The following is a 19,001-nucleotide window of genomic DNA, read 5'->3' on the forward strand; positions in this document are numbered from 1 at the left end:
AATTATTATAAGATTATAATAACAATATAAAGTAACATGATGCTATTGCAGGAATGTGATTTAGGACAACAAAGCATTCTGCATGCCATTTGAATACCTCACCAAAGATTCATCAGAAGCAGAGATATAAGTACCAATGAAGAGTCTTTGGAGGATTTCTTCTGATTTCAATGGCAGTGGTTGCAAACCATTGAATAAAACTCTTACTGATCTGCTTTTGGATGATTCAAGAGGATTCATCAAGAAAATTTGATCAAGAAAGGTGGAAAAATTGTAGCATTATAAAGGGTAAATACACATTTTGTTAATGTGTTCATGTGTACATTTATCAATGTAAATTGTTATGAAGTTTCTAATAATTAATATTATATTGTACTGTTTGCAGAGCATCAAGAGAATCGTGCCCATTTCTTTGTGTTTTGTTCAGCATCTTGTAAAATAGTTACAACAGGCAAACTAAGAGTAAGATGTGCTAATAGTGGGTTCTGTTACTGTAGATAGAGATCCCAAATGCTGGCTGGATGTACTCGAGCTAAGAAGGATAACAGTTCACTGTGAAAATGACTTATGTCTTGTACCTGGAACAATTTCTGATGACACTGATACTCAAGTTTTATATGCTCGTTTTTACTTCAAATGTGTAAGACGTATCAGTCTTGGAGAACAAGATGAAGCAGTTCTATTGTATCCTGTTAAATCAAACTTGAGGAAGATTCCTTGTTTAACATGCACAGATATTAAGTAATTACTGCATTCTGTGTAGCATGAATCAGGTTTTCATATTTTTAAACAAAGTTATATTATTTCAGAGATACAATACTGGTTTTTCCATGTGAAGCAGGACATGTAACTTGCTTGAATTGCTTCAAAGATTATTGTTCGGTTCGCTTTCGAGAACATCAGTTTCAATTCGATGATAACAGAGGGTATTACACACTTTTTTGTCTAGCGGGATGCCCCGATTCTCTTATACCTAAAATGCATCATTTCCATCTTCTCACCTCAGCACAGGTATTTCAATTGCTTGAGGTGATGCAAAGAGCTACATATATACTTAAAACGATATTATTACATTTGTTGTAGACCTAGAAAAGTTATTCTATATTATCTTCTCTAGGCAAAATGGGATGAGGCTAGTAGGAAGACTATACAAAAATCGACAAAACACTGATTAATGAAAAAATGTAGAACACTAATTGGAAGAGATGGTATTCAAAATAATATGTAAAATTGATGTAATTACCCAATAAGCAATTTGTCCTGAATTTGACATGAATCTGACCGTACGCTATGTCAAATACTGTGCCATCCGTTTCCTCATTTCACACCGGATTTGGCACCAACGCCTTGTCCATACCAAATACGGGCCAAATCTAAACCTTATAGCATTGCCATATTTGCCACATGGGTGTTACCGACTTGCTCTCTTCAAACGAAATGTTTCGCTACAAGATTGCGTCAAGTTTGTCATTGATTTGGCAACGCAAAGCATCTGCTCGCAAATATCGAGTCATCTATTTCGTATTACACCAGGGATTTGACTTTAGTGAAATTCATATCAAATGCAAACTAAAAGCAGTATCTTTGCATCAAATTGACATAAATTTACTTGGAAAGTATACTACCAAGCATTTTACATGTACAGTAAATTCTCTCCAATTGTTCCTCAGCTTGTAAACAAAAAAAAAAAAAAAAAAAAAAAAAATGGATAATTTGGGAAGAAAAGATATAATTATTTGAGCCTGTATGTAGTATGTATACATATACTATCTATGAATACATTGTAATGTTAGAATAAAAACGATGACTTAACTTTTTTTGTTTCTAATTTTTTATACGTGAAATTTTTTTTAATATATTGATCAGATTTTTCCAATTAAATTTTTTTTTTTAAATGAGACCAAACACGATATGTTTTAAACCATATTTATTCATTATACATAGCAAGTAATTTATTTTATTTACGAAAAAAGCATTACAAAACCGATTCTTATCTATATGAAATATTAACGGAAATGTCAAAGAAGGTATGTATGTCCTTCGAAAGAAAATATCAGTGAAGTTATGTTATCCATGCCTATGTTCTACCAACATCCGGAAGACAAATGCTTTTATTCGATGACATTCGGAGGACAGATGCTTCTATTAGACGATATTCAGAGGACGGGTGCCTCCATTCGTGACATTCGGAGGACAGATGCTTCTATTCAACGGATATTCGACGAGCCTACGCGTTTGGCAGAGAGTGTGAAGGAATAGTTTACTGTACCTTTTCCATCAATCCTGGAATTTTAAGTAGTTTTGGAGTAAAACCACTTAATGATCGAACATCGAGGAAAAACAACACTGTTTAGATACGAGGTCGTCGAAACTTAGCGTCGATAACGCAACGGGTGGGTTGCAGATGTGGCGACGAAGGACAAGGGCTAGAACTGAAGCTACGTTTTTCTGTGAGGTCAAGAGTCGACTCGTCACTATTGTCCGAATCGTGTGTTATTATTAGTAATATTAATAATTAGTGATATATAAATTGTGGCAATTAATATCGTTATTAGTAATCATTCTTTTTAATTGTTTTACACTCTAAATTACATACACATATCTTTACTACTAAGAAAAAGATATACGTTATTAAACATGCAGTAACGCTTGGATGTTTTGAAGGATCTTCGAGAAACAGAATCGTCATCTGAACAAGTTGGGAAGAAATATGGCGTTGGACAATCTAAACGCGAACTTAAGCGACAAAGGACAGTAAAGCCACTGTATGACGAAATAGATGAAGAATTATTGTCATGGTTGCTCTTATATTAGAAAAGGCGACGGAATTAAAAGAAAATTTGCCGTCATGTCCGTGATTTAAAGCGAGTAGTGGCTAGTTAGCAAAATTTAAAAAACGTCATGGCATAAAAGCAAAGATGTACGAGGAGAAACTTAGTGCTGATCAGGATGGAGCAGATGCTTTTGTAATTAATTTAAAAAAATAATAATAGAGGAAGAAAATGTAAGTTTGGAAAATGTTTACAATATGGACGAAAGTGGACTTGTATGGAAGGCTCTTCCGATGAAACCACTGGCTGAAAAAGTAGACAAAAATCTTAGTGGACATAAGGCGAAAAAAGATAGAATATGCAAATGCATTAGACACAAAAAAGATTATGCCTATCGTAATTTACAAATATGAAGACCAAAAAGCTTTGAAACAAGAAGTTTCATTATCTATAATTTTTAAATCGCAGACGAATGTATCGACGGATAAAACATTATTTTTAGATTGGTTTCGAAAACCATTTCAAACTATCTGTAAAATAATATGAGGAGGAAAAACAAATATCAGGGAAAGTAAACCTATTGTTAGATAATTGTGAAGCCCATCAAGTTTTGATACAAGAGAGAAGATGAAGATTTTAAAATTATGTATTTACCACCCAATACAACATCTACTTTTCAACCGATGGATCAAGGGATCATAGGGAAAATAAAAAAAGTTTTCCGCCAGAAACTTCTGCAACGTGTTTTAACGTACGATGGCGGAATAAACGAATTTTATGTCGACTACACAATAAAAAGCTGCATTGACATTTTATCCGAATTCTGGTCGGAAATTACACAAAGATATATTAAAAATACATCGAATAAAATTATTAATCCTGCTAGTAGTTCCATTCAGTCAAAAACAAGAGAGCTTGAATCTGATTGGCAAGGCATGATAAGTGAAATCAGTGGAGAACCATGCACCCCAAGTTTTATTAAATTATGAGGAAGCAGAAAGAAAGAGCGAAGACATAGAAACAAAATAAGAAACGGCAGAATTTTAAGAAGAACCGCAAGGAAAAATTTATGAATGGAGCAATAACGGAATTGGGAACAATGAATTACGTGTAATATTTGAGAGATTGACATTTTACAGTGCAAAAACACCAGCTTGCATACAATGCATGGTGCAGGGAATAAAAATATTTTTCTTGGGCAAGGAAAATTAAATAAGTAAGTACGTATTCGTACAATGGTAAAAATTTGCAGCTAATGTGAATATGAATTATTTATAAATTAATTTCTTTTTGCATTATTTGTTATTAAGAAATAGAGATCACTGTAGACCACGATACTAAACAATTTCAAGGATGATACGCAACAAAAAAATGTAATGTAGAATATGATTTCTACCTAATTATGCATAATATCAATACAACTTTTTAATGTATAGTTATTATTTACATGTATAACAATGTATTTTTCTTACATAGTCATAAGCGATAATGCAATAAAATGAATTACACAATAAATATTAAATAAATTAATGTATTCGAAATGATATCGTGTTTGATTTTATTTTAATCAGAACTATCTGACCAAATTATTGGTCTCATTTTAATCAGAAAACTATCAGCAATATGTAACAACAAATTCAGTTTTAAAATGTTAATATTAAAAAAGTTATGTGATTATATTATGAGTTGTCTGTCTAGCGAGAATTACGGGGGACTGCGTCACTCATGGCACAGCAAACTTTTAACGTTTGGGGAGAGATTAATATTTTTCGAAATGAATTTTATCAATAGATGTGATCGACAAATTTTTCTAATTTTTCTATTTCCATTTTCCCAGGTTGGGCGTAATGCGACGTCCTTCGCACAGGATAATGATTATGATTGAAAAATGGACTGCAAGGTAATTGAATAGTTCCTTTGTTCTTGTTAATATACTCTGAAGGATGGTAAAATTGCTTTTTTAATTTGTCGATGGATTGCACCAGAGTGGAATTGAAGCCATAGATGATAAACTTCGTTTTAACATGTAACGTTCGAACGCAATCATGTTTAACTTCTAGGTGCGTCCCTATCACCATTTTATTTATTCTCAACAAGGTATTTATTTTTTGCAAGAATCGAACGATATTGATACGAAGCATCGATGGGTTAACCTTCTTTGAATTTATTTGACAAACACATAGTCGAAGTTGAATATTTTGAAAATCGTGACCTTAGGTGTGATTCCTTTAGTTTCACCAGGAGCGTGTCATGAAGAGAAAATGCCCTAAACGATTCTCAACGTACAGTAGACGCGCCGAAAATATTGTGGCTACAATAATATATGCATACGAAGAAAATACGTGAAAGCAAACGTATATGGACAAAACGTGAATTTCTATACAACGTGTAATATATTATTGCGTTATACAGGAGTCTAGAATTTGCCTGCCCAATTCCGTACTATGTTATTGACGGTTTATCGAATAACACAATATTCGAATTGCTTCAGTTAACTAAGGGCATCAAAACAAGAATGGGTATTTGTAGGTTGAATTTCAAACACCTTGTCGGTCAGTTGTCGATATTCTTCCATACATCTTTTACGTAGGTATAATTCATAAGAAGCGCTTTGAACTCCTCAGCAACCCCGGAAACGGGATTGTACGTTATTATATTCCAAAGATAGGATTACTTCATCTGCTACCTGGAAAATGGCGCGGAGGGGACTGATCAAGCGCATAAAAACCAGTAGCACCCCTAAGAAATTCGTGACGAAGATACCCAGCGTTAGTATTTCTTCGATCAGTCCGAATTCCTCGTCGCCCGTTAAACAGCTCAAAAGATAGGTAGATAAAGAAGCTGAGGTGAAGCAGAAGAGGAGGAAGAAGGAGCAACATGCGGTACCTAAAAGAAAATACAAAAAAAAATATGTGAAACCAAGGCTACGGAAAGAGCCTGAAGTATCTGATAGCAGTTGGGAAACGACGTTGGAGTTCACAGATGACAAGAAGGAAAATCTACAGCCTGCAAATTCTTCTCCGATGACACCTCTACTGTTTCAGGGTCATCCATCTCCAACCCTGGAACGGATTCGCGAAGCTCATTGCTTTTACGATTTTCATTTTGATTCACCTGTTTCTCGGCATGGCGAGGAAATTGCGAGCCCGGTGAGGGCAGACTTGGGAGATGGCGTGGAACTGTTGCACTTGAAAGACCTCCCGAGTGTTCACCCTCTTGTTTATAGCAGTGATGAAGAGGATGATCTTCTGCTGACAAGTAATTAGAACATTTTTAACCCGGAACTGACAACGACTGTTGATTAGACACATGTCAGATTGAGGTTTATTTGTTAACTTGTCGATAATTGTAGTTCAATTTTAGAAAACCACAACAAGCAGTTGAGGACTCATTCGGGCGTCAGACATCGACAGAGACCAAAAATCAGTGTTGATAAGAGTAAACGGTGGCTGGTTGACGTAAAATGCCCTACAGTGGCGGCTGACATGCTCTGGGATGAATATGTTCGCACGCACCCTGAAGAAATGCGTGAATACGTTGCCCCAGCTACTAATCAGAATGTGGCTTCATTGCCGAAAAGAAAAAAAAATAATTATGATAGAGGTAAATAATTGCTTACGACATATTACGAAATTAATGTAATCGAAGTTTTCTTGAGTCTAAATGATTTATTGCTAATAGATAAGGCTCGCGAAGAACATGGTCAAGAATATTGGTTCGGCAATGAAGATGCACCGAAGGCTACGTACTATAGGATAGATAGACATCATAACAAGTTCACTAAAAAATGGACCCAGAAAGAATATCCTGAAGCCGAAGATTCAGATTCAGATTTCGGGAGAATTGAAACCGGAGTTCTAAAGATGACACTAAATCAATATCTACAGAAATGCAGGGCTAAAAAACATTTGGCTTCGCAAATGGCTGATCCGTCATACTTGAAATATGATAAAGTTACGAATGTTACAAATAGAAAACGAAAAATTGTTAATGTTGAGAATGTTAACGATTTAAGAATATCCAATATCGGGGCCAAAAGTACACCTGTGATCAGATCTATCGAAATACCAAAAGGTATCAAATACGTAAGAAAAGGATTTAAATGGTTAATCAAGCGTGGATGATGCTCTTGTACAATTTTTTTGTTATAGTCACGGATATGTTGAAATCGTAAAATCGGTTAGATCATAAAGCAATCATGTTGCAGTACTCGCGACAATGAACTTTGATTGGAATTCGACTTGGTTGCAAGATTTCATTTTGAATGTTCATTCTTTCGACTTCCAAACAAGACTACATGGTCCAGTCGATTTTAAAATATCGTGTCCGCCATTATACTGATTTTTGTTACAGTATACTCTTTTGGTTGCATTGAGTCGTTGTTCGGTCGGTTGTTATGATATTTGTTATTTATAATATTTATGTTATCATTAATCATTATTATCATTGAATATACAATAATTATATATACCTATATATTGTTATACTTTGTATAATTGAAAATTTTTAAATAAATTTCGTGTATCTTCCTTTGTATTCTACACCGTATGTATAATAGCGCTATTTGAACCCTTGAACAAAGCGCAACAAATTTGAGATGTTATCTGGTAGAATCTAACAGCAAGTTTGAAGATACATTGCTGTGTTTCGTCTTAAACATATTGCATAACAAATTGCCAACACCTGCATTATCAACAATGTGTATGTATAATAGACTCAAATATATACATTAATTATATATAATTACATATATATATATATATATATATACATAATAATATAATTATATATATAATACACATTTGATTCGAATGATTAATTCTACCATGAATCGCAACTGTTGATTGGTAACATATCTCCGCTCGATCTTTTACGTTTCCTCATTTTGAGTGGGAGCGAATTGAAATCGACGGTTGCAGTGATTGGTTTGAGTTTGTTTTTGGAATAACTCTTTGTGCATTTATGTGAAAACGAACACTGGCAATACGCTTGCTATCGATCTGGACCCAAAATAGGGTATTAAAAATATGAAAGAGATAATGGCCTTTCAAATGGGCACGTCACTCGAAGACATCAGAATTATTTTAACGGGAAAAGAGTTGCACAATTCGACGATAATAGATGTAAAAGCTTGTATTTAGTACAGGAATAGAGCTTTTACATGGCCAGTTGAGGTTAGGTACCCTAATTTCATTCACTGAATAATTGTCCACTCTACTGCTCCAGGTCGCAAGCCATGGAATTGGCGGCGGAAAAACGCACACTATGACGACCCACACATAGAAGAAAAACCATATACGTATATTGGTTTGCAGAGGTTTACATCCACTAAAACTGGCGCTTTAATATCGAAGTGTGCAGTTCGCAAGTAGAAAATTTAGATTCCCGAATGACTAAACTCGGGGGCTTCGGTTGTAGAAATATCCGTTTTGCAGTTATTGAGGAGATATTTGCAATATTCGGCCAGAGTGGTGTCAATCTCACGAGCAAGACGTCACAAGATGGCCGCCGCTAACAGTTTTTCATAAATATCGAGAGATTTAGAGCTCGAATCGAAAATTCACAACCGAAGCCACCGAGATAAGGCATGTACAAAGGCAGTGGAGTGTATTTTCAGTTGATTACTTAGTTAATTGAAGCATGTATGTTTGGCGGCGGTTGAACGTGTGGATGTTGGGTGAGAAGGAGAGGGGAGACGTTTCGTCCGGGGCCCGCTAGAGGACTTATCAGTAAGGCTATTGTGGCGTACGCCCGTACAAGCGGCCCACAGCGCCACCTACAATTTAATTACTAGACGTTGCTATGTAAACCACTAGTCTCTCCCTCAGTCTAAGATCAGCCTCCCACGCGTATAGACGCACACATAAGGTGAAATAAAGTACGCTACAAGTTAGGCGAAACCAACTGTTTCCTTATTACCGAAGCGCCATCGATCCCTGTTCTCAGAGAACCAGCTTAAGAGAACCAAACACCACACAATTCGCCACATATTAATTGGTGCCGAAACCCGGGAAATTAAGATGGCCAACGAAGAAGGGAAAATGGAAATCGCGGCGAGCGAGTTTAGGAACGCGAAGCTTCCTAACTTTTGGCGGGAAGAACCAAAGCTATGGTTCGCCATGCTCGAACGTGAATTCGCGGCCTATACCGTGAAAGCAGACGCGGTAAAATGCGCTGCGGTAATCAGGCACCTAGATCCCGCATCAATGAAAGTGGTCGCCGACGTTATAGCTGCACCTCCGTCGGACGACTCATATATTCAGATAAAAGAGGCCCTCATCTCGCGTTTAGCAGCGTCCGAAGAGACGCAATTGAGGCAGCTGCTGTCGGGAATAGATCTACAGAACAAAAGACCATCCGAACTACTGCGAGAAATGACGCTCCTCGCAGGGAAAAATGTTTCCGATAGCGTCCTATGCACGCTATGGCTGCAGCGGCTACCCGCCCGAGTACAAGAGGTCCTGTCCGTGGTCGAAGGAGTCTCAACGGAAAAATTAGCTCTGCTCGCCGACAAGACGATCGAAAGATCGTCGCAATACGAGCTAGCGGCCGTTGCGCCCCACGTTAAGGAGGAAGCCCGACCACGTGACCCCGGTCCAAGCTCGGAAATAGCTGAGCTTACCAAGCGAATAGCTCAACTCGAAGCATTAGTCCGCGACACCCACAGAGGACGACGACCGGAACGCAACAAATTCCGAAGATATAGTTCGAAGTCAAGGAGTCGAACTAGAGACGACGGACTATGCTATTTCCACGGGAAGTTCGGCGAGAACTCGTGGAAATGCAGACAACCCTGCCAATGGAAAGGACCCGATAAAAGGAAGAGTCAGGGAAACTAAACCCACTGTCCCGTATTGAGGCGTTGCAGGATGGTACTAACGTACAAAACCGCCTAATCATAAGCGACAAACAAACAGGCGTGAGATTTTTGGTAGATACAGGAGCCGACGTATCAGTCATACCAAAGTCTCTGCACAGCAAAAGAAGAATAGACGACGATTTTAAACTGTACGCAGCAAATGGAACACCCATAAACACGTATGGTGAACAGCTGCTCTCTGTGAACTTGGGTCTTCGGAGACAGTTCTCATGGAGATTCATCGTCGCGGATACATCCAAAGCCATCCTAGGAGCAGATTTTCTAGGACACTACAGCCTCCTGGTGGACATAAAAAATAAACGACTGATTGATAGTCGAACGCACCTATTTTCAGTTGGAAAAGTCACAAATTCGACTCAACCAACAGTGACTACAATAGATAAGACTAATAGTTTTTCAACACTGCTAAAAGAATTTAGTTCAATCACCAGACAGAACTCCAAAGCGTACCAAAAACATGGCGTACAACACCATATCACCACCAAAGGTACACCAATTGCAGAACGGGCATCTAGTGTGAATCCGGTCACCGCGAGGGTGACGCGGATATGTTTCCTCGCCCTTACGGGCATACACAGCTGCAGAACGGGCACGTTGTCTTCCTCCAGACAGATTAAAAGCTGCTAAGGCGGAATTCGAAGAGATGATGCGACACGGTATTTGTCAACTCTCTAGCAGCCAATGGGCTAGTCCCTTACACATGGTAAAGAAAAAGACTGGTGAGTGGAGACCTTGCGGTGACTATCGCAGATTAAATAACATGACTCAACCAGACCGTTATCCACTACCACATATACACGACATAGCGCACCATCTCACCAACACCAAGATTTATACAACACTAGATCTCGCCCGAGCATACCACCAGATACCAGTGGCACCCGAAGACAGATGTAAAACTGCAGTCATCACACCGTTCGGACTGTTCGAATTCACGGTGATGCCATTCGGATTCTGCAATGCCGCACAATCGTTCCAAAGATTCATGGATACAGTGCTAAGGGGCTTGTCATTCTGCCATTGCTACATCGATGACATTCTGGTAGCATCAAACACATTGGAAGAACACGATAGACACCTACGCATTATATTTGAACGACTACAGCAACACGGATTAACAATCAACGTTGAGAAATGCGTTTTTGGTCAGGAGTCAGTAACCTATTTAGGTTACGAAGTCAGCAGTAAGGGAATCGCACCATTACCCACCCGCGTCAAGACCGTCCAAAAATATCCAAAACCAGGTACAATAATGGAGCTAAGAAGGTATCTGGGAATTCTAAATTTTTACCGTAGATTCATTGCCGGAGCTGCAAAAACGCACATCCCACTAAACGCATTACTGGTGGGTACCAAGAAGAAAGACAAGAGGCCAGTCAAATGGACACCGGAAGCTGAAGCAGCGTTCATAGAAAGTAAAGAACAGTTAGCAAAATCATCCCTATTGCAGTTCCCAAGCGAAGATGAGCAACTCCAATTAACAACTGACGCATCAGATCAAGCAATCGGAGCTGTACTAGAACAGAACCATAAGAACAACTGGCACCTTTTAGGCTTTTTCTCAAGGAAGCTAGAAAAAGCACAACTTCGGTATAGTGTTTACGACAGGGAATTATTAGCAATCTACAAAAGTTTAAAGTTTTTCAGACACCTGGTAGAAGGAAGAGACCTCACGATACAAACTGACCACAAACCACTCACTCAAGCTTCTATACAAAACGCAGAAAAAGCTTCACCTAGACAACAGAGACATTTGGAATACATCAGCCAATTCACAACCCAAATTACACACATAGCAGGACACAACAACCAAGTTGCAGACGCGCTCTCAAGAATTGAAGAAGTGGAAATGCCCATTCTTGTTTCAACAGACGAACTCATCAGAGAACAAGCAATAGATGAGGAACTCCAGATCATCCTACAAGATACCACTTCTCCGTTTAGGCTACACAAAATCACAGTGGACAACACAGACAAATACATATATTGCGATATGTCTGAAAACAATATACGCCCATACGTACCAGAGATGCTAAGAAGGAAAATCTTCACCGCGACTCACAGCCTAGCGCACCCCAGTGGTAGGACCACACAAAAGACAATCGCGAAGAATTTCGTATGGCCGAAAATGAATGCCCAAATCAAAGAACTGACCAGAACGTGTATCACTTGCAAAAAAAATAAAATACAACGGCATACCAAGAATGTCCCAAACAAAATAGACATACCAAAGGGACGCTTTGATCACGTCCACATAGACATTATAGGGCCACTCCCAAAGGCGCAAGGATATTCCTATTGCCTTACAATGATCGATAGGTTCACTAGGTGGCCAGAAGCTTCACCAATCAAAGATGCCACGGCGGACACAGTAGCAACCGCCCTATATACAACTTGGATATCCAGATTCGGCTCACCTTTGACGATAACTACTGATCAGGGTACACAATTCGAGTCTCAGCTATTCCAAGCCCTCACGCAACTGGTTGGATGTTCAAGAACAAGAACTACATCATACCACCCAGCAGCAAACGGAATAATAGAAAGATGGCACCGATCACTAAAGACGGCAATAGCATGCAACAATGATCTAGACTGGGTAAAAATTTTACCCACAGTATTACTAGGACTCCGGACAAGTTTCAAGGAAGATATAAAAGCTACAGCAGCAGAGATGCTGTACGGAACACCTCTACGTCTTCCAGGAGAATTCTTCCTAGAAGAAGAACCACAAAGCAACCCACAAATCTTCATAGAAAAATTCAGAGAACATATTAGGAAAGTCCGACCAGTACCAACAGCACACCATATCAAACCAAGATGCTTCATTCACAAATCTTTATCTGAATGCACACACGTCTTCGTACGAGTTGACGCAGCCAGAAAACCATTAGAACCCCCATACGAAGGGCCTTTTGCAATCATAGAAAGGGTAACAGACCGAATTTTCAAGGTGGATTACAAAGGAAGACACACTAATTTAACCACGGAACGTTTAAAACCAGCATTCTTGGAAAAAATCCAAGAAAAACCAACCAGTTCACAATTACGAACGTATCAAGGACCCAAAAAAGTCACATTTACTGTATAATTATTATTATTGTTACCGAATTCATATTTTGTTATTGTATATAGTTTTATATCTCGGGGGAGAGTGGTTGTGGCGTACGCCCGTACAAGCGGCCCACAGCGCCACCTACAATTTAATTACTAGACGTTGCTACGTAAACCACTAGTCTCTCCCTCAGTCTAAGATCAGCCTCCCACGCGTATAGACGCACACATAAGGTGAAATAAAGTACGCTACAAGTTAGGCGAAACCAACTGTTTCCTTATTACCGAAGCGTTATCGATCCCTGTTCTCAGAGAACCAGCTTAAGAGAACCAAACACCACACAATCCGTCACACTATCCTAGCGAGTCCTTGCCTTAGACGTTGGGGTGTCGGTAAGAAGGACGAAGTCTGTATATATAGGAATTGAGGCGGATCGGTTACTAGTGGGAAAAGGAGCCATCTGCTGGCGGGTCTGGAGGTAGCCGTCACATATGTTTCCTGGGACTTTCCTTGCTTTTCGAAGCGTTATGGCAAATCACACACACTTTATTTTTTACACCTATAAATAAAACTTTTTTTTTAGTGGTACCTGACTATTGCACTCACACCGGACAAGGAGTCATACTTTCCAGTATGGTACGATCTTTTCATCCAGCTTCCGTCAGCCACGACGGGGATGAACGTCGCCTCTTTGGACGGCTAATTGTTTCTCCTCTTCAGCTGCTGCTAGCATTTCTGTTTCAGCAACACTTATCAATTCTTGAACAATGTCGTTATGACGTCTTCGATATTCCATCTTTGATATGTATGGAATGTTCATGGTTGCAAACATTTGTTCCATCTGTGCGTAACCACCTCCACAAGTGATTGTGGCGAGGGCCGCAGTAGAATGTATATCCATTGTTTTGTTGTCTGCCGATTAATTGTGCACTTCCGCTTTATATTGGCACATCTTGCATTTTAGAGTTATTGTTGCTCTTAATCCCGAGCGCTTCATGCGGATTATTTGCAAATGTTGCGTAGTGCATTCAAACGTTCTCGAGTGGAGCCCTACCACTAGCACTTGTTCAACCACGAACCGGAAGTCCGTAATGGTGAATCCTTCTTCGATGATTGATTGTGCACGCGATTGCTCCTGCGTTCCTGCCTCAATGATGAAATCGGGCATTTCTTGAGTAACTTTCATTGTTTCGATCTTTTCGGTGCGCATCTTTCTTGCCGCTGCAGCTTGTTGACTTCTATAAATGCAAGATATACAAACGTGTTTAATAAAAAATAAAGATGAATTGTGTAGACATTTTTAAAGCTGCGGATCTATCAGGTATGATGGAAGAGCCAGTCACTGTGGCGTTGCAACCATTTCGAATCATAACCTGGAATAAGACGTTCAATCTTTTCATTTAAATTGAACACTTGTAAATAATAACGATGACAATAAAAGTAGCAACAATTTGTTGCATCGCAATACGGTCCACCGTGCATCAAAAACCCATCTGTGCAAAATTTCAACCCGGTTGCAAGTTGTGGTTATCTCTGACTATCACAAAGTAAAAAAATATTAATGAGCCATTGGAGTTCAATAATGATATAGCACAAATCTAAGTTCAATCAAAATTTATTTTAAGTATTTATTATTTAGAAAATATTGGTTTTGTTTTAATTACGGATAAATAATTAGCTATAAAATTTTTTTTATATAGAAATGTAAATAATATTTATTTCATAAGAAAGTAGAGATTAATTTTTAATATTAAATGAAAATTTGAATAAGAAATTTAAATTAAATAATGGTAAATTTAGTGCCAGCATGATTTATTTATCCTTTTTATATTAACTGGTTTTCAATAAATTTAGGAATATTATTATTATTAAGGTTCTTAGAGGTTAATGTCTATCCTATAATATTAATGGGATGATCATCAAGATCTAATTATTCAATATTAGGTTCAATTCGTTCAATTGCTCAATCAATTTCTTATGAAGTTAGATTATTTTTAATTTTTTTCAATATAATTATTGTAATTGACAGATTTAATGTAGTTAATTTTATTAAATATCAATTATATTTTTTTAATTTAAGTTAATTATATATATATATTTAAGTAAAGGTTATCAGTTGATCTTGTAAAATATAGAAATATAATTATAATACCACTAACAGTAGAAGTCCCAGTAGAGTCCCAGAATTTGATCTATTTTTATTTTGATAATAAATTAATAAACAATATGAAATAAACCCTAATCCATCCCCATCTTCGTGACAACTGTTCGTATCAGCTAAGATAGCAGATAAGATAAGCAGTTCGGTAGTTGGATATTTCGATTCCGAAAAGTCTAAGCTGAGTTGCTTCGGTTGTAGAAATGACAATTTTTATATTATATTTGAGATATTTACAATATTACAACAGCGTTGCTGCTGTAACTGCCGCGCCGCTCGAGTATGGCGACTGCCCTGCATGCCACCTTCCCCTGGTTAATATAAATCAAAAGCGTGGCAGAACGGGCTCATGTGAAAAGGGAGGCAGGCTGCACACTATGCATCTACACATAGAAGAAAAGCCATATACGTGTATTAGGCTGGCCGCACACTATGACAACCCACACATAGAAGGAAAGCCATATATACGTATATTAGTTTGCAGAGGTTTACGTCCACTAAAACTGACGCTTTAATATCGAAGTGTGCAGTTCACAAGTGGAAAATTTAGATTCCCGAAAGACTAAACTCGGAGGCTTCGGTTGTAGAAATATCCGTTTTGCAGTTATTGCGGAGATATTTGCAATATTCGGCCAGAGTGGTGTCAATCTCACGACCATGACGTCACAAGATAGCCGCCGCTAACAGTTTTTCGTAAACATCGAGAGATTTAGAGCTCGAATCGAAAATTCACAACCGAAGCCACCGAGATAAGGCATGTACAAAGGCAGTGGAGTGTATTTTCTGTTGATTACTTAGTTAATTAAGACATACGGCTGGTGGATCTGAAGTGGATCTAAAACACCACCTGGAGGTTCCGACATTCTTCACTACTAGCGCCACAGTTCTCTTCCAATCAAAAAGATGCACCACAGACGAGCTTGTCGGTGACTATAGTTAGTTACAGTCGATAATACAGATCGACAAGTTACATAGCTTTATACTTCCATCCAAAATATTTCGTAAAGCTGAAAGAGAAGGATAGCGACTAAACATGTTTGTCACATTTCATTCCTCGCCGCAATGTTGCCATGCCGTCAAAACCGTTTCATGAAACTGATTCCAGCTTCGTGAGTCCGTTATGCCACGCGCTGGGTTTCTGGACCAGGGGAAGGTGGCGTGCGGGGCAGTCGTGAGCGGCGCGGCAGTTGTAGCAAGAACGCTCGTCGAATATTGTAAATATCTCAACAATAATAAAGAAATGGTCATTTCTACAACCGAAGCCCTTCAGCTTAGATTTTTCTGAATCGAAATATCCAACTCCCGAACTGTTCACTTGAATATTGGCACGTCCATCTTGGTTGATACGAACAGTTGTCACGAAGATATTCTGCCGCGCGCTAGGTTTCTAGACCAGGGGAAGGTGGCGTTCGGGGCAGTCGTGAGCGGCGCGGCAGTTGAAAAATTCGATAATGTGGATTATGTAATTGATTTATATGAACATATAGTAGGAATGGGACTTTCTCCAGATCGTAGGTTAATTATTTACATTATTTGAATATAAGTTATTTATGCTTTATTTTTTATACTTATATTACATACTTCAGGTATTATAAGACCATGGCCACAAGATTGCCGTAGCCCCCAACCACCACCAATGGCTAAAGAGACTTAATGACATTTGAACATATAATATGTAATTAACATAATTCATTGCTATTTAGGACCAAAAACAATTAATAAATTGCATGCCATTATATTCGGGAAACTCTCCTCTATCTTTTAACACCATTTAGAACTTTCTAACGTTTGTACTTTCCATGCAATACCTCATTTTTGTCGAAAATTTTGGGTTTCTACAAAAGTTCGTTTATTTAAAAAACTGAGGGTGATGGAGCAATTCGGAAATAAAATAAATAACAGAAATGATAAAAACTATGTGTTTATTAAAAAAAGTTCAATACGTATTTGCAATGTCCCCCTCTCCCACCTTGCCCTCCTCTTCCTCCTCTCCCTCCTCTCCCTCCTCGTCCTCCTCTTCCTCCTCTTCCTCCTCTTTACTTGCCCCTTTTATGGGGGCCGTATATGTTTTGCTTCAGCAGCTTTTTCAGCTCTCTCTGCAACGTATAAGTATATATTATTATTATAATTTGTTATTATACATATTACTATATTATATTATATATAAAAGTATTTTTCATTTACTTACATTGGCAGCCACCAGGTTCGCCAGATTAGGCCTGGCGGTCCCCCGAGCCAGCTGGCCCAAAATATTTCGCCACTGTGACTGTAACATAACAGCAGAATTAGAAGTATATATATTATAAATATACATTCTGTTTTACATATATATTGCTTGTACTTACAGTTTTCCCGGCGTTGAATGCCAGAGCGATTTCTTTCCTTCTGGACAAATGGGAGGTGGTTTCCGCCTCCGCTGCACGGCGTTGATGCAAACGCCGCTGCTGGCGGTCGCCGCTGCTGCGGCGGTGTTGCTTACTTCACAAATTTTCACCTGTTGCATCTTTGTTTGTATATGATATTCCATGCTGCAAAAAAATCATGCTATTAAAATAAATTGCTACAATTACTAGAACAAATTTCTACATTTTATCGCGTTATAAATTCGAAATAATACTCAAAGTTAAAAATTTTACATTTACTCACATTGGCAGCTTCCAAAGCGACCCTCGAGGGCTTTGTGGTCCTCCGAGCTAATTTGCCAAGAATGGTCTTCCACTGCGACTGTAACATGGAAGTAGAAATAGAAGTACATACATTATGAATATACATTTCATCGTACATATACAGGGTGTTCCACAATTATTTTAACAGCCGAAAATGAGGGGTAGCTGAGGTCATTTGAAGTAACTTTTTCCTTTGCGAAAATGCGATCTGCGGCTTTGTTTACGAGTTATTAACGGAAAACACTGGCCAATGAGAGGTGACGGCGCGAAGTTCGAGAGCCCGCAGCACGAGGCTTCGACAGATGGTCGGGACGGACTCGAGCCGCGTTCGAAGTATTGAACAAATCACGAAGCGAGAATTTTCCGGTTCTTTTTTACTACGTAACAGTGATATTTTTAAGAAAAACGCTGTTCACCTTTACTTTAGAACGTCTGAAGAATATTTACTAATTTTTCGGACCCGAAATAGTAAGTAATTTAACCGTGACCGACACAGTTCAACGAATGATTCGCAACGCTAATTTAATAAATAATAATCGCGTTAAAGGACGTATGGGATATGTTTGTTAGAGAAATATGAACAATAACCTTCACATAACCTTCACATAACCTTCACATATGAAGGTCATGTCAAGGTCATGTCAAGGTTATGTCAAGGTCATGTCAAGGTCATATAAAGATCATATCAAGGTCATGTCAACGTCATATCAAGGTCATGTCAAGGTTATGTCAAGGTCATGTCAAGGTCAACATATGAGATTTTTGAACAAGGTGTACAGTGAAGATTAACAAAGTACGTAAATGATATTTTAATTTAAATAATTCCGTGTCCGAACACAGTTCAACGAATGATTCGCAAAGCTAATTTAATTGACATAACCCTGACATATGAAGGTCATGTCAAGGTCAGGTCAAGGTCATGTCATGGTCATATAAAGGTCATATCATGGTCCGCAGATTGCATTTTCGCAAAGGAAAAAGTCGCTTCAAATGACCTCAGCTACCCCTCATTTTTGACTGTGAAAATAATTGTGGTATGCCCTGTATATTGCATATACCTACAGTTTTCCCGGCGTTGAATGCCAGAGTGATTTCTTTTGCTCTGGCCAGAACATTGTCGGTTGTTCCCTCAACCGCATTGCCGCTATCATTGGTAGCATCGCAAGCACACCTCACTGCCGATCCCCTGGTCAAGAAACCTAGCGTGCGGCAAAATATCTTCGTGACAACTGTTCGTATCAACCAAGATGGACGTGCCAATATTCAAGTGAGCAGTTCGGGGTTGGATATTTCGATTCAGAAAAATCTAAGCTGAAGGGCTTCGGTTGTAGAAATGACCATTTCTTTATTATTGTTGAGATATTTACAATATTCGACGAGCGTTCTTGCTACAACTGCCGCGCCGCTCACAACTGCCCCGCACGCCACCTTCCCCTGGTCCAGAAACCCAGCGCGTGGCATAACGGACTCA

The 19,001-nt window shown here is 38.6% G+C and overlaps 2 protein-coding genes, 1 long non-coding RNA gene and 1 pseudogene across 8 annotated transcripts; 3 read left to right on the forward strand and 1 right to left on the reverse strand.

The window, feature by feature from the left end:
- The first annotated feature begins 221 nt into the window (after positions 1–221).
- Positions 222–1,812, forward strand: LOC117218677 (E3 ubiquitin-protein ligase parkin-like; annotated as a pseudogene). Its single transcript, XR_013034103.1, has 4 exons — positions 222–288; positions 386–741; positions 810–1,011; positions 1,118–1,812. The product of XR_013034103.1 is annotated as an E3 ubiquitin-protein ligase parkin-like (transcript).
- Positions 1,813–1,937: 125 nt separating this feature from the next.
- On the forward strand, positions 1,938–7,312 carry LOC117218724 (uncharacterized). 5 transcript variants are annotated; one of them, XM_033467293.2, is made up of 4 exons: positions 1,938–5,361; positions 5,436–6,029; positions 6,135–6,374; positions 6,453–7,312. In XM_033467293.2, exons 2-4 carry the CDS (start codon positions 5,795–5,797, stop codon positions 6,893–6,895), a joined length of 918 nt encoding a protein of 305 aa, XP_033323184.2. In that variant the 5' UTR covers positions 1,938–5,361; positions 5,436–5,794; the 3' UTR covers positions 6,896–7,312. The 5 variants fall into 5 exon arrangements, with proteins under 5 accessions (XP_033323184.2, XP_033323183.2, XP_033323182.2 ...); XM_033467292.2 differs by having other exon boundaries at positions 1,938–5,357; XM_033467291.2 differs by having other exon boundaries at positions 1,938–5,357; positions 5,440–6,029.
- A 1,479-nt stretch (positions 7,313–8,791) lies between these two features.
- LOC143260123 (uncharacterized) lies at positions 8,792–10,268 on the forward strand. Its single transcript, XM_076524873.1, has 3 exons — positions 8,792–9,596; positions 9,689–10,167; positions 10,260–10,268. The coding sequence occupies exons 1-3, from the start codon at positions 8,792–8,794 to the stop codon at positions 10,266–10,268; spliced, it is 1,293 nt and encodes a 430-aa protein (XP_076380988.1).
- A 6,134-nt stretch (positions 10,269–16,402) lies between these two features.
- LOC117218739 (uncharacterized) lies at positions 16,403–18,912 on the reverse strand. The gene is made up of 5 exons (XR_013036024.1): positions 18,593–18,912; positions 17,511–17,588; positions 17,210–17,392; positions 17,053–17,130; positions 16,403–16,960 (listed from the first exon to the last, which is right to left on the reverse strand). It is a non-coding gene; the product is annotated as an uncharacterized LOC117218739 (long non-coding RNA).
- Between the last annotated feature and the right edge of the window lie 89 nt (positions 18,913–19,001).

This window comes from Megalopta genalis, chromosome 1 (assembly GCF_051020955.1).
Source record: "Megalopta genalis isolate 19385.01 chromosome 1, iyMegGena1_principal, whole genome shotgun sequence".
Classification (NCBI taxonomy): Eukaryota; Metazoa; Arthropoda; class Insecta; order Hymenoptera; family Halictidae; genus Megalopta; species Megalopta genalis.

Excerpts from the sequence above, each read along its gene's own strand:
- LOC117218724 (XM_033467293.2), top strand. The coding sequence starts at position 5,795 with ATGACACCTCTACTGTTTCAGGGTCATCCATCTCCAACCCTGGAACGG. Across the intron at positions 6,030-6,134 it reads GGATGATCTTCTGCTGACAA|AAAACCACAACAAGCAGTTG; the intron begins GTAATTAGAACA and ends GTTCAATTTTAG. Across the intron at positions 6,375-6,452 it reads AAAAAATAATTATGATAGAG|ATAAGGCTCGCGAAGAACAT; the intron begins GTAAATAATTGC and ends TATTGCTAATAG.
- LOC143260123 (XM_076524873.1), top strand. The coding sequence starts at position 8,792 with ATGGCCAACGAAGAAGGGAAAATGGAAATCGCGGCGAGCGAGTTTAGG. Across the intron at positions 9,597-9,688 it reads AGGACCCGATAAAAGGAAGA|GCGTGAGATTTTTGGTAGAT; the intron begins GTCAGGGAAACT and ends ACAAACAAACAG.